Source organism: Heteronotia binoei, chromosome 6 (genome assembly GCF_032191835.1).
Source record: "Heteronotia binoei isolate CCM8104 ecotype False Entrance Well chromosome 6, APGP_CSIRO_Hbin_v1, whole genome shotgun sequence".
Classification (NCBI taxonomy): domain Eukaryota; kingdom Metazoa; phylum Chordata; class Lepidosauria; order Squamata; family Gekkonidae; genus Heteronotia; species Heteronotia binoei.
Window position 1 is genome coordinate 37,665,236 of NC_083228.1, and position 14,932 is coordinate 37,680,167.

General features: G+C 39.8%; 1 protein-coding gene across 4 annotated transcripts; it reads left to right on the forward strand.

The window, feature by feature from the left end:
• The first annotated feature begins 322 nt into the window (after positions 1 to 322).
• Positions 323 to 14,680, forward strand: STAMBPL1 (STAM binding protein like 1). Of its 4 annotated transcripts, none has more exons than XM_060241287.1 (10): positions 323 to 435; positions 1,145 to 1,362; positions 4,206 to 4,281; positions 6,111 to 6,206; positions 8,396 to 8,738; positions 9,038 to 9,162; positions 10,093 to 10,230; positions 11,272 to 11,384; positions 13,143 to 13,242; positions 14,355 to 14,680. In XM_060241287.1, the coding sequence occupies exons 1-10, from the start codon at positions 406 to 408 to the stop codon at positions 14,409 to 14,411; spliced, it is 1,296 nt and encodes a 431-aa protein (XP_060097270.1). In that variant the 5' UTR covers positions 323 to 405; the 3' UTR covers positions 14,412 to 14,680. The 4 variants fall into 4 exon arrangements, 3 of the variants coding, with proteins under 3 accessions (XP_060097270.1, XP_060097271.1, XP_060097273.1); XM_060241288.1 differs by having other exon boundaries at positions 358 to 435; positions 9,038 to 9,120; XR_009555557.1 differs by lacking the exon at positions 11,272 to 11,384 and having other exon boundaries at positions 358 to 435; positions 14,355 to 14,441.
• The last annotated feature ends 252 nt before the right edge of the window (positions 14,681 to 14,932 follow it).

The following is a 14,932-nucleotide window of genomic DNA, read 5'->3' on the forward strand; positions in this document are numbered from 1 at the left end:
TATATTGCTTTCATACTGTGTTCTGTGTTTGGGGAAAATTAATTGCGCTACACAAATTAGGGACACTACTTGGAATTTCTCCCTCCTGTGCCCCAGATACCTGGGACTAGCCTAGTAAATCAGTTTACAACAATGTTTTATATTTACAGGCAAATGTAAGAAATGCAGTTTAAGGTAGAAAAGGAATATTCCCTTCAAACTGTCTCAATGATTATATAAGATAATACATTATTCTTGCAGTTAATTACTATATATATTGTGCATGCTTTGGCAGCACATATACTAAAATTGGGGCAATACAGAAAATATTAGCCTGGCATACTATACATCTATATTTTTTCTTTCTGTGGCTAGATGGAAGAACTGTGAAGAAAACAGTAAAGTTGGTTGAAGGGAGAAACTAATATGGACCAGCCATTCACTATGAGTTCTTTGGTAAGTAATGAGAATTGATGCTTTCATAGGAAACTGATTTTTTTTTTTGAGCTAACTAAATGTCATGTGTAGTTTGGCCTTGGTTGTATTCCCTCTCCACTCCATTACATTGGTTGCCGTTTGTGTGGATGGGTGGAGCAAATCTCATCATGGTTAACATATTATGCATTTTAGATTATTAGATGTTACTGGAGAGGGAGGGAAAGGAATGGGAAGGCAATGTGAAAACAGTAGCAAATTACCTGCATAATGTTTGGCTTGAACCACATTTCAAACCTCATTCATTATTCTTCTCTGTAAAATGAAAATAATAAGCAGATAATATTGGTGTATTTTTTAAAAAAATGTTGTCTGCAACCCACCTGAATAAGTGCAGTATAAAATAAAATAAGAACCACAGTGAAGTGTAACATAATTGGCATTTAAAAAAAACCCCTCACAACTCATGAATAGTGAGAAGCTTTTGGGAAGTGGTGGTTAGAGAGGGTGTTCGTGCACAGCTGGGGAAGGTGTTGCTTTTAGTGTAATGTTCTGCAATTATATTTTAATAGCCTGGAAGCAGAAAATTAAAGTTCCTCAAATGTTGCTGAATCTAAAAGTTGCAGCTAATTGCACCTCAAAGGTTTTTCTTGAGTTTCTTAGACAAGATTGTTCCTGAATAAGGTCAATCATCATAGTGACATGTTACTTGTCTTTTCTGCTTTAAAAGAAAAGGCTAGCTGCCATGCCTGACCACACAGATGTTTCACTGACCCCCGAAGAACGTGTACGTGCCTTAAGCAAGCTTGGTTGCAATATCACCATAAATGAAGACATTACTCCACGACGTTACTTTAGGTTTGGAGTGGAGATGGAGCGTATGGCATCTGTATATCTTGAAGAAGGAAATCTTGAAAATGCCTTTGTGCTCTATAACAAGTTTATAACGTAAGAATTTGTCTGCTTTTGAATTTTTATTTGATATATACTTCATTTAGATTTTAGGACTGCCAGGGGATACTATAATGGAAGAGTCCAGAAAACCACTTCAGAGCTCATTAAATGTGTGTTTCTTGTTCATTCATTACAGGGAATTCAGATTTCCTTTAGAGTTAGGCTTTCATTGTAGGGATATTGTATTTTGCCAACAAAGAACACAGGTAATGTTTTGCGTTTAAAATGCATTTTCCTGTCCATCTAACATTCATCTTGTGTTGTGAGGTGTGATTTTGCAAGTCTCGTGAGCACCTCTCAGAAATTATCTTTGACACCATGTGGTACCCATGTAATTTCCCCCCAGTATTTTGGCTTGGATCCTGTTAGGCATAAAAAAAGCTGTACTTCCAAAATGGTGACTTACTTGCCTTCCCCTCCCACTTCAGGCTTCTGTTTCCTCCAGTTTGTGTCCCCATACGTTAGCAAACCCCCTCTAGGAAAATCATGAGAATCAAGGCAAGGCTGCAGTGAAAGAAAGGAATTGGTAAAAATTATCTTCCCCCTCCTCCATGATTCTATTATGAGCAGACAGAGTGCTTAGAATCCCAGGCTTCATGTATTTAGAAGCTGAGTAATCAAGAGCAGGAGCAGTCATGTATCTCTTTTAAGGAGAAAAACATGCTCCCAGAATAGCTTTTCCATTAGGATTTATTATAGCTGTGTGCTGTGTCTGTAGTGCTGGAATGCACAGTTCCCTTGTATTTTAGAACAACTGTGAAGAAGATCCCTCTCATAGCAAGCTAATTTGTGTCCCTTGCATATTGGTGATTCCTAATGAGAGCTGTACACTGCCACCACTTCCACCCTGGAGGCAATCTGCAGGTCATGGGGGACATTCAGAACATTTGGGTACAACTAGTGGGCATTCAGGATTTTAGGCAACCACTTCAGCTTCTGACAGCCAAAAGAAGAGACTGCTTATCTCACCTTGAGGGTAAAAATTTGATAGCCAATTCATACATTAGGGAGAGAACAGGTTTGGGTCCAGGTTTCTACCCTGTGTCCTGAATAGATCAATCACACGTGCATTGCAGATTCTCCTCAGTTCCCACTCAAGCGATGCCCTGCTCAGTTCACAAGCGCAGCACAGATGGAGAAGGGGCTTCAGCCTTTCCCTGTGTCATTTTCCTGATCTGAAATAGTCCAGGGAAGATGCTGTGTGGCCCATTGGAAAAACCCACTAGTGTACACCTGAATTTTCCCCCTGAGCCAAATAGCGCACCTGTAGGACCGGTTCATAAAATAGCTGGGGAGGCTGAAGCGGCTTGGGTTCCAGTGCCACTTGAGCTTAAATAAGATATATGTTCTGAAGTGCTATTTGTATATCCTAATTTTTTACTTTTGGCTTGTGGGCATCCACTTTGTAATATGTATTTGGTGAATGGCGTTTGATTAAATGTTATGAACCAGTGATTGCATACTTTAGTGTAACTGTAGCACTGAGAAAATATCTTGGTATACTATCTCAGGAGGTGGGTTTTTTTCAGATATAAGTGCTTTGTTGACTTATGCAAGTTCTTGCCTTATTGTAGCCCAGAAATACAACAATACAAACTATTGTGCACAAACAAACACTCTTAACTGGTGTATATAAAGTTCTATTATAATGAAATGAACAGCCTACAACAGTGGGCATACATTCATACAGTATAAATAGAAAACAACAGTCTCAAAACAATATACCAAGGAGGACCCCACACAGTCACTGAGTTTTCAAAATGAGTACACAGACTCAAAAATAATGTTCCACAGGAGTCCCTCCGTTGTTTGTTGACTTCTGAAGGACAAATTCTAGCCTTCACGCAAACCCCGGATTTGATTGCGTTCCGCTGCTCCTGCAGCTTCCTCGTAAGTCAACTGTAAACAACAAAAGTGACCGATAAAAACTACTTTTGTTGTTTACAGTTGACTTACGAGGAAGCTGCAGGAACAGCGGAACGCAATCAAATCCGGGGTTTGCGTGAAGGCTAGAATTTGTCCTTCAGAAGTCAACAAACAACGGAGGGACTCCTGTGGAACATTATTTTTGAGTCTGTGTACTCATTTTGAAAACTCAGTGACTGTGTGGGGTCCTCCTTGGTATATTGTTTTGAGACTGTTGTTTTCTATTTATACTGTATGAATGTATGCCCACTGTTGTAGGCTGTTCATTTCATTATAATAGAACTTTATATACACCAGTTAAGAGTGTTTGTTTGTGCACAATAGTTTGTATTGTTGTATTTTTGGATTTCATATATTGTGCTGCCACTGTTCTTTTGCATTTTTATTGTAGCCCAGAGCTAGAAGCTCTCTAGGGTGGGATCATGGCTCAGTGGTGTAGCATCTGTTTTGCAGGCAGGTTGCCACAGGCTCAATCTATGGCGTCTCCAAACTAAAAGAGATCAGATCATGGGTAATGTGGAAAACCTCTACCTTTAGAGAACCACTGCCAGTAAGAGTTGACAATACTGACCTAAGTAGACCAGTAATATCTATCAGATGGAAATACCATATCATTGAATGTGCTTGATAAACCACCTTTTCCAGAATAGGTCCATTAGAATTAGTTGCATTGCACCATAGTAAATAGTGTAAGAATTAAAGCTATTGTGTACTCAGGCATTGTGAAAACCTACTTTAGAATTGCACTGTCATAATTTAAAGGTATGGAAAACAAATCTGAACAAAAAAAAAAAGGAATGTTGTTTCTGGTCCCATATGATTTCTGCAACTTGCTTTTGTCTCAGGACAGAAAAAGAATAATGATATCGTGTGTATTCATCAGGAACAATAAGTATGTGTTTCATTTTTAGCTTGTTTGTAGAAAAGCTGCCTAGTCATCGAGACTACCAGCGGTGTGCTGTTCCAGAAAAGCAGGATATTATGAAGGTAGAGTTGCTTTTTCAACTGGCATTTGAAGCAGGGGTGGGGGCAAAGTCTTTCTAGTAATTACAAACATTCACCAGTGCTGTGGAACAGTGACTTTCACATTTGCTGCTACAGGGAACATTTCTCTATCAGCTTGTCTGATAAGGCACCCTTGTACATCTGCCAGCACATTGCAAAGGTATGCTCCAGGATACACAGTCACCGCTGCAGGGCATTGTACACACCTGTTTGGCATCACTGTTACCCCCTAATGAATTGAGAGTACATCTCAGAACACACCCAGCTGTCTCTTGGAGCAGCATGGTATGTAGTCTCTTTCAAGAAAGCTGTCTGCCATTCCTTGATAATCTTCCAAAAAATTCCACAGTGTTCCAGAAAATGGTCCAAATGTGGCCTGTACTTAAGTCCATCTAGTGAAGAGTTATACTAGTAGTGCAGCTCTCATAAATCTTACTAAATTTCCCATAGCATTGCAATCTGAATTAGAGCTGTGGCCTTTATACATGCAAATCAACTAGAAAATGTCACATGATTACATCAGATGCTTAACTGATACTCCAATCCTAAATCTATTTATGTGTACATCTAACTTATTTCAGGAGAGTGTACTATGGTTAGGTCTATGTAAGCATACCTAGGATTCTGTCTTGAGTAGACAAAAAAAAAAATCTGTTTTCTATTCTAAAATTTAAAAAACCATGCAATAGAAACATGTGAGCAAGATACATTTCACTTTATCTGTTTGGTTATCTGTAGTGGTTAAGTGCGCAGACTCCAGTCTGGGAGAACTGGGTTTGATTCCCCACTCCTCCACATGCAGCTGCTGAGTGACCTTGGGTCAGCCACAGTTCTCACAGAGCTGTTCTGGAAAGAGCTCTCTCAGCCCCACCTATCTCACAGTGTGTCTCTTGTGGAGAGAGGAAGGGAAGGAGATTGTAAGCCACTCTGAGACTGTGTGTGAAGGACAGGGTATAAATCTCACCTCCTCCCTCTCTTCCTCATACCACACATTTATAGTTTCATAAATGATAGTAGAAACTTTAAATGATAAATTTGTTTGAGTTATAGAGAGATTTAAAACCATTGTAATTTTTTTTTCTCTGAGACTTTCTGTAGTTCAAATGCCTACTCTTTCAATTATGTCATAGTTTTTGTTATTTCTTAAAGTCCCATTATTGCTGGAGTTTTTGCTGCCCCAAAATATGAAATCACTAAGCAAGCTTCATTGATGCAATGCCATCCCCCACTTAACCATCTCCATGGCTGTTCGCTTCCCCAGTCCAGTTTATTTAGAGCCTTTTGCTGGAGTAAAAATGGAGTTTAAAAACTATAAAGAATAATTGTGGGGGGCGGGGTGGATTGTCTGCCATATCTCCTCAGTAAATGCATTCCCTCCTTTAGTATTACAGTGCTAAAACTTAGGGTGAGGAATCCATGTTTACTTTGTAATCTGTAGTTCTAACTTGAGGACTGAATATAGCCTGATTCTGGGAGCCTGTCTGCTGAAGCAGCTGTGACTTTATCTCCTGCTCCCAGTTCAGGAGGAACCAATGCCATGTAAAACAAGACAACTGACACCTCTCCTGTGCCATATATTAAATTTGGTGGGAAGTACAGTGAGCCATTACATCTGCGCTGTAGCCATGTTCATATCACACTTTTTTGCAGCTATGACTGATACGTTAGCATGAATGCATTGCTTTTGTTTAACTTTACTGTAATAAATGTTGTATATGGTGTCCATCTGATGATTCAAAATGGAGGAACTAAAGCATTCACATGCATATATACAGAGGTTTTATTTGTTTTTATCCCCCCCCCCTTCAAAGAAACTGAAGGACATTGCATTTCCAAGGACTGATGAACTGAAGAAGGACTTGTTAAAGAAATACAGTGCAGAATATCAGGAATATATGCAAGACAAGGTAAAGTTTTCAGACAGCTGTATCTTTAATCAAGCATGGAATAGTGATTAGAGTGTCATATTACAAAAACACATTCAAACTATATAAATAATGTATAGGTCCACTGAAGGTCCAATCAAGTATAGGTCCACTGAATTTTTCTCCACTGAGATGCTTGCATCCCATATGCTCTGTTTGGAATCATAATCATTTTATTTATATCCCGCCCTCCCCGCCGAAGCAGGCTCAGGGCAGCTAACAACACAAATCAATACATACATTGTACAGTATATTTAAGCAAAACTAATTTAACAGTTAATTAAAATTCTATTAAAATTCTAAAACAATAAAATGAATTACGCCTCTTTGAGAAAGATGGAGTTGGAAATGGTGGTTTAGTTGGCAATACCATTAGGGGCAATTTATTATAATCCATGTTTAAAGTTACTGAAGAGAAGAAGATCACTATTGGATATATATCCTTGTTGGGAATTGAGACTGCACAAGCACTCTGCTCAGGGATTGTACAAGCACTCTGCTCTATTAAAGAAGAAGAAGACAAAGAACAGAAGTGGGTTGGTTATGCATATTTGAATGGACATTTTTTGAAGGAACTGAAGAAATACAGTAGTACCAGTGGACCTATACTTGATTGGACATTATTGATATGGTTTGAATGTGTTTTTGTAATAGGCTATTGTATATCTGAGTAGTGTTATTGCATTGTACGGAAACAGAATTTTTTGTAGAGTGAATGTCTTTAGTTATTTTTCATGGGTTCTTTTGTATTGAGCTTGGAGTTGCAAGCTAAAGAAATACAGTGCAGACTACTGTTGACTTTAGTAGACTAAAGAGTGTAACTCTGTTCAGAATTGCACTGTTACTTCATTAACCAGTATTCTTATTCTCCTTATCATTGTGTCTATATAATAATATAGAGCAGTGGTCCTCAAACTATTTGGCACCAGGGACCAGTTTTGCCGCTGCCGCCACCACAACCTGCCCCCTGCCTTCCCTTGCCCGGCGCTACCATGCTCCATCCCCCCCTCCCCCATGCACACAATCATAGGATGCTCGGAGTTGGCCCTACCCACTTCGACAGGGCCCAGGCTGATTTGAAGTTGTTTGAAGAGCAGGTTGGAGGAGGAGGAGTTTTGCCCCTCTTCCCTTCTGGAAGTTAAGGGGGGGGGAAGCCTCCTTCAGCGTGCTATTCAAATAGAATCAGCCCAGGCCCTGCGGAAGCGAGTAGAGCCAAGCCCCATCGCCTGCTGCCCCTCCCCCCGTGTGATCAGAGAGGCGCTGCAGTGAGGCTTGGGCCACATTGGCAGGGCCCGGGCTGATTCTAAGTTATTTGAATAGCATGCTGAAGGAGGCTTCTCCCTACCTTAACTTCCAGAAGGGAGGGAGGGGCAAAACTCTTCCTCCAACCTGCTCTTCAAACAACTTCGAATCAGCTCAGCCCTGTTGAAACGGGTAGGGTCGACTCCGAGCCTCCTCTGATCGTGTGGGTGGAGGGGCGGAGCGCAGAGCTGGGGAAAGGAAGGGAGGGGACAGGCCCTGGCAGTGGCAGAGAGCCGAGCCTTGTCATGTGTGTGGGGGGGTGGGACAGAGCGGCGTGTTGCAGTGCTGCAAAGGGCAGGGGGGTGGCAGCAGGGGGACGGAGTGGCGGCCTGGTTGATAACAGGCCGTGGACCAGTACCGACCTGGTGTTTGGGAACCCCTGATATAGAGTATACTTTTGATTCCCAGGCCCTAATTAGGATGACCAAACAGGCATCATGGCTGGAAATCCACTTATTTAAATGTGATTTATTTACATGCAAAGCAATTGAAAGGGCCAAAATGGGTGCACTGATGGGGATCTCATTCCCACCCACCCTTCAGTACATTCACTCAAGTTTCAGTACCAGAAATAAGTCCATAAGTCCATGCAGGAGAAAAGCAGCTGTACAAATGATTAAGGCAGAGTCATATTTTAAAGACATGATCTGTCATTGTCACATGTGGTTTGGACCCCACTGGTCCTGTTTGTATATTTACTTAATTAGAAAATTTAGATGTCACCTCTCCGAAGACAGTCAGTTCAAAACAGGCCAACTCCACTGAAATAAACCAAGGTATGAAACTTAAGGGATTTGTCCTTTCTTAGTTAAGCTCCTATCCTTGTCTTTGGCTGTTGATTAGATCTCTCCACTTAACGCATATTCCAGAACAAATGCAAAGCTGAATTACTGAAGAAGCTGGAGCAGCAAAGTTTGATTGAAGCAGAAAAAAGGAGAATAGCACAAATCCGTCAACAGCAGCTGGAAAATGAACAGTTTCAGTTCTTTGAAGATCAGCTGAAGAAGCAAGAACTAGCCCGTGATCAGAAAATTAGAGATAATTCTGTTTCATCTGAGCAGACGGATGGGAGCACGTTGTCATCGTGCCTTTCACCACATTTGAACAATACTTTGTCCACTGCATTAACAAACAAGAGCGAAGCTTCAGCTGGATGGTCTCCTCCGATTAGTCGAGGTATAAAGCCAGCTGCTACATTGAGTGCTGTCCAGAGTAAGCAAGCTTCTTCCCGGCAGACCACTGCATCCCATTTTCATTTTAAACAAATATTTCCCACTTTAAAATGTTTTCCATTTTCAGTTAGGGTCATTTTATTACCAGTGTTCAAGATTGGCATCATATTTCAGATATATATAATTTGAAAGTACTAATTAACTACCTATAAAAATCCAAATGTTCACATCTCAGACAATTAAAACTGTTAGGATCCAGTTCAACCTTAGGAAAATGTTTTACTGTAAGATTTCCTTGTACATGACCTCTCTCTCTCCCTGCCTCCCTTTCCTTTTCAGGCAATGTGACTGAAGGGCTGCGAAGTGTAGTTCTGCCCAAGGATCTTTGTCACAAGTTTCTGCTGCTAGCAGAAGCAAATACAGTAAGAGGAATAGAGACATGTGGAATTCTCTGTGGAAAACTGGTACAGTTGATCCTTCACATTTGTATGGGGAAGTCACTTTTAGTAATACTGTATTTTCCTATAATGAAGTGGTATCAGAGCAAAAGCAGATCTGAAGTGTAAGTGTGCTATATAACTGGCTTTCTGTATAATAGCTTGTTTGGGTCTGGGCAGAAATTCTTATTGAACTTAAGACAATTGATTGTTTGCCTCTGCTGAAGTAGTTAATTCTATGAGAGGCATGAAATACAATTAACCTGCTACCATCCACTCCTGTGCAGTTCCAGGTGCCACTTCCAAGATGCTTCATGGTTTTTTTTCTGGCTTCCATCAAATACAAATTTTATTGCAGGAAAATTGATGTTAAGGATAGCAGAAGCTATCCTCAGATTTTCTTTTTTAAAAACCCACTTCTAACACACCATTTACGGTTGTTTGGGTTTTGCTTATGCCTCTTGATAATGTATATTGATAATAATAATGTATATTTATATCTATTGAAATATTTAAATGTATAAGATGTCTAAACTGTTCAGCCTGGTGCCTGAGGTATATACACAGATGTGGAATGTATATATTATAGCTAATAAGAAGATGGAAATGATACATAAGCCATTTCTATGTATATTTACTAAGTGAATTCCACTGAGATCAGGTGTTAAAGGGCTGCATACTAAAAGGGCAGTACTAATGTCCTAGTTTTAGATATATGCAGAAAGCACCCCTGGGGAGAAAAACTTGTATATGTCTGTATTTTCATATGTACTATGTAAACTCCACTGTTGCTATTTTGTCTGTTGCTGTGATGAATCATTGGGATGAAGCTGGTATAAATTAGTGCAGCTCCACTGAAGTCAGTAGTAAGAATTCTGCCAGTTTATACCACCATTAGGTTCTGAAGATTAAAGTTACTTGTTCAAAAAGATATCTCCCCACCCTTGTGTTTTACAGACCCATAATGAATTCATTATTACTCATGTGATAATACCAAAACAGTCTGCAGGGCCAGACTACTGTGACATGGAGAATGTGGAAGAATTATTCAGTGTTCAAGACCAACATGATCTCCTCACTCTAGGCTGGATCCATGTAAGTATACAGCCAATGAAGTGTTGAAGAAGGGAGGGCAAGCATGTAAATTAAAAAACAAAAACAAAAGAACAAATGTACTGTTATCAGCATTGCAGGAAAGATGACAGCTCTCAAGTACATGTGTAATTTTTCCAGGTCTCACCATAAAAAGATGGTGGAAGGAAAGAAATAAGAGTTTTAAGACCAACAGAGTTTTATTTGCTGTTTATCTGTTGGTCTTAAAGCTGCCACTGGACTCAAACTTAGTTCTGCCACTTCAGACCAACACAGCTACCCACCTGCATCCAATCTACAATATTTGTGTGTTTTACCTTCTCCAACAGTGGTCTTAGATCACATCTGTTTATTTAGCTCTATCAGCTAATGGGTTGGATTCAGTGATCTCTCAGTGAAAGGCCCTGAATGGGTATGAAGCTATCCCCTTCCATCGCAGCTCTGAGAAAGACAATATCCAGGATTTCAGGACCCTAAACCAGGATGCCTGACTTTCTGCAGTGAGCTTACTGTTCAGATAGCGCTCCAAGAAACTAAGCCACCTGAGTTTAAGTGGAAGTTTAGTTGTTTGTATTTTTTCCTGTTCCAGAAATAATTGCATAGGCAAAGGCCTTTGTTTTATGCTTCTTTCGGGATTATTTTCTTGCCTGATTACTCTTAAAACTTTCAAAAACTACCTCAACTGTGACTTCAAGATGTCAAGTTCTGAAGGTCTTTAACAGTGTAAAATGAGTACCCAGCTTGCTGAGGGTAAAGTGTAAATGACTGGGGAAGGCAATGGCAAACCACCCCATAAAAAAAGTCTGCCATGAAAATGTTAAAGCAACCGTCACCCAAGAGTCGGAAACGACTGGTGCTTGTGCAGGGGATACCTTTACCTTAATCATGTTAGATGATGAATGGCATAAATGGTTTCCTTCAATGACAGAAGTTTAGAAAAAAACTTTTAGTAATGATTTCTCCTTGATGGTATTCTAACCTTGACGGGTGAAAAGAAAAGTGTCCACTATGCAAAGCTTTCTTTCTTTCTTTTTTCTTTTGTAGACACATCCAACACAGACGGCATTCTTATCTAGTGTTGATCTTCATACACATTGCTCTTATCAGCTAATGTTACCAGAGGCTATTGCAATTGTTTGTTCACCAAAACATAATGAGTGAGTTTTACCCCTCTTCATTTCCTCAGTGCATATATCCTTCAGTGCACTGAGTCACTGCTGGAAACCAAAGGTTTCTGTGGACCACTTTTGTTCACTTCTTCTTGTACCATAAGTGCCTGTTGCTTAAGTTGAACTATTTGCTCAGTGTGGAAGCTTTATTAATTTTAGATGGAAGGCTGTAAGTTAAGGGTATTTTTTTAAAAACACTATTTTGGTTCTGTTGTATTAATATGAGAGATAATAAATAAATAAATAAAACTATAAAGTTGGCTGTTCCTTTTAACAATGAACCTTAGAATATATGAAGCTGCTTTAGATAGGGTCAGTCCATTGGTCCACTAGCCCAGCACTGTCTGTAATGCCTGGCAGTGGCTCTTGTAAGGTCTCAACAAATGACGAATCAACTGAAAATTACTTCAGTAATCAGATCCTTCATTTGTCTACTAGAAGGTAGGACCAGAACCAATGGGTTGAAATTAAATCAGAAGAGTTTCTGGCTCAACATTAGGAAGAACTTCCTGACAGAGCAATTCATAAAAACATAAGAGAAGCCATATTGGATCACCCTTAGGGTGAAGAAGTACTTCCTTTTATCTGTTTTAACCCGACTGCTCAGCAATTTCATCGAATGCCCACGAGTTCCTCAGTGGAACAGTCTTCCTCGTGAAGTGGTGGGCTCTCCTTCCTTCGAGGTTTTTAAGCAGAGGTTAGATGGCCATCTGATAGCAATGCTGATCCTGTGAATTTAGGGGGAGGTATTTGAACATTCCTGCATTGTGCAGGGGGTTGGACTAGATGATCCTGGGGGTCCTTTCCAACTTTATAATTCTATGATTTTTTTAAAAAAAATATTTATGCAAACGTACCATTTTCCACAGCAAAACATGTTTTGTGGGTTTTTAATTTTTATTGAAGCAATTAGGCAGAACATGCCTATAATTTGGGGGGTTAATCACGTGATCCTACATTTTCATATATGAAACAACAGTTAATTCTTATTGTGATGCAGTTGGGCCATATAAGGCTGTTTCTTCAGTTCACAGAGGTGATCCATACATACAGTGTAATTGTAAGCAGACCCTTCTAAACTCACTGAAGTTTGTGGGCTTAGGACTATGGTAGAAGTTACAGTGGCCTGGCCTGTGACTGCCAACATGATTTTAGAGAAGAATTTGAACATTTAAAAATGCTGTGAGTTCAGCTCATGAAAAAGCATGGAGGGTGAGGACAAGATTGCCTGGTCTCCCTGTGCCCTGGGCCTGATCAGGCTCTTCTATAATTTTAAAATGGCCAAATTCTCTTCTAAAATGGTCAGACCCAGTGGCCTCTGTAACTACTAGTCTAACTTTTAGAAATGTGCAACTCTGTTTATGATTGCATTGATGGTGTACTAATGAGTGGTGAAGAAAAGTCCCTCCCAGTGTCAAGCAGAGTTCTGCATTTGCAGCACAATACAGGTATACATTTACAGGGCTTCACAAATTCAAGCAGGGAATTGCTGGCCAATTCTGAACCACTGTATTGTCTTTAGTTGCTGCTATAGATGCTGTTTTGTGCACTTCTGCAGCTTCATGGGATTGAGCTACTTTTGTCAGTTGTTAGGGATGAGTTTGATTTGAAATACTGTCTGCTCTTTATGCATTATCTGCTCTTTATGCACCTTTGTTTATGATTCTGGCTAATCTATGGATATATTTTCAGATTGCAAAGGAGCAACATGTTTTTTACAAGTTACTCTTATTCTTTGCTTTCTAGCACCGGAGTCTTCAGACTTACTAATGCTGCCATGTTGGAAGTTTCTGCTTGTAAAAAGAAGGGCTTCCATCCTCATACCAAGGAGCCTAGGCTATTTAATGTAAGGATAACACTTACATTAATCACCACCACTATCGTTAAGGATATATATTTTAAAACATATACTGTCACGGAGTAGGGTTTTTTTAGATCATACAAGTGGCAACACTGCTGAAAAAAATGACAGATGAATAATAATCTCAAAACATGCATGTTGAAGATTGTTGTTTAACGGTTTTAGGGTCACTCTACCAGTTTGCTTCTGGAAAGGGGAAGGATATGTGAACTCCATTTCTTCTTCCCTCTGCTCCCGAACTAGCTGTAGTGTACTGGTGATGGAGGAGTAGAAATAAGCATGAATCCTATAACTTTGGCAGGGGGGTGTTTTCTACCTTGCAGTTGACTTGAGCTAGGATCGAAAATTTGCTCTTGCTGCTTTCACATAAAGTAAGTTAAATATACTCAGCGCCCCCCTAATATTTCAGTCATGAATCACTCCTTTTCATTTGGTTACACAGCAGTGCGGCTAAGCTGACACTGACCAATGATACACCCACATATCATAGGATGTTACATTATTGATACACTACAGCAATCATTCAGTTGGATTTTCCTGTGCGGACAATATTGTTATAGGCATTGCTATTTCAGTATCCAATGATACGCAGCTCAACATGTCATGCAAACTTGGTAATTACTGCTACACATATCTGTCTTTATATGACAGCAAGCTTTCAATATGGCCAAAACTAGCCCAATTTTTTTCAGATCTTGGAAGCTAAGCAGGGTCAACCAGAAGTCCAGGGTTGCCATGTGGAAGCAGGCAACGGTAAACCAACTATGAACATCTCTTGCCTTGAAAACCCTTCAAGGTTGGCATAAGTCAGCTACAGCTTGATAGCACTTTCCACCACCACTGCCAGGCTTTCAAGAAAGGGACGGGGTGAGCCATAAAAAGAAAATGCTTCTTTGGGCATCAGGAAAATATCCTCCCTGCCTACTAGTCAGATCTCATTGACAGGGTGGCACTAGCCATTTGACAAATACCATGTTTTCAAAGAAACAAGCCATCCTTGTGTTCTGTCTGTTACACGTGTTATTCTTGTTCGGCTGCAGTGGATTCCATACTAACAGAGACTGTGACTGATTTGATTTTTGTTTGTTTGTTTACAGAGTTGCAAACATGTCATTGGGAAAGATGTAAAAATAACTGTTTTAGACCTGAGGTGATATGGATGGGAGAGGAAAGGCCTTTCCCTAAAACAGATGCCCAAAGGAAAACTATGGCTGCCAGATTTTACTACAGTGTTTTTTCCAAAAATTACTGACATTTTATATTTGTACATTTTAGATTTAATAATTTGATATTTATTACCCTTTTCCCATTCTGAGATTATTTTGTTGTTCTGTCAAGATACACAGTGGCATTCAATCAGGATCAGTTGTTTATTCTGAAATACTGTGATAACGACAATAAAGTGAACTTGAAACGCTGGCAATACTGGGATTTTTTGTACTACTTCTGATCTTTCTGTCTTCATGGTTATTATTAACTGCAGTTTTTCAGCTACACATACTTTATGAATGGTCCAGTGGTTGGGTTAACATAAAAAACTATGGACTACAGAACTTAGGACTCATGAATATTCCAATTCCCCCCCCCTTTTTTAAAAAAAGTCAGATCATGAATGGTTCCAGATACTGGCTCAACTGGATCTTGGTCCTGGGGAAAGCTTGCTTGGAGTGGGAAA

Excerpts from the sequence above, each read along its gene's own strand:
- STAMBPL1 (XM_060241287.1), top strand. The coding sequence starts at position 406 with ATGGACCAGCCATTCACTATGAGTTCTTTG. Across the intron at positions 4,282-6,110 it reads AAAAGCAGGATATTATGAAG|AAACTGAAGGACATTGCATT; the intron begins GTAGAGTTGCTT and ends CCCCCTTCAAAG. Across the intron at positions 10,231-11,271 it reads TCACTCTAGGCTGGATCCAT|ACACATCCAACACAGACGGC; the intron begins GTAAGTATACAG and ends TTTCTTTTGTAG.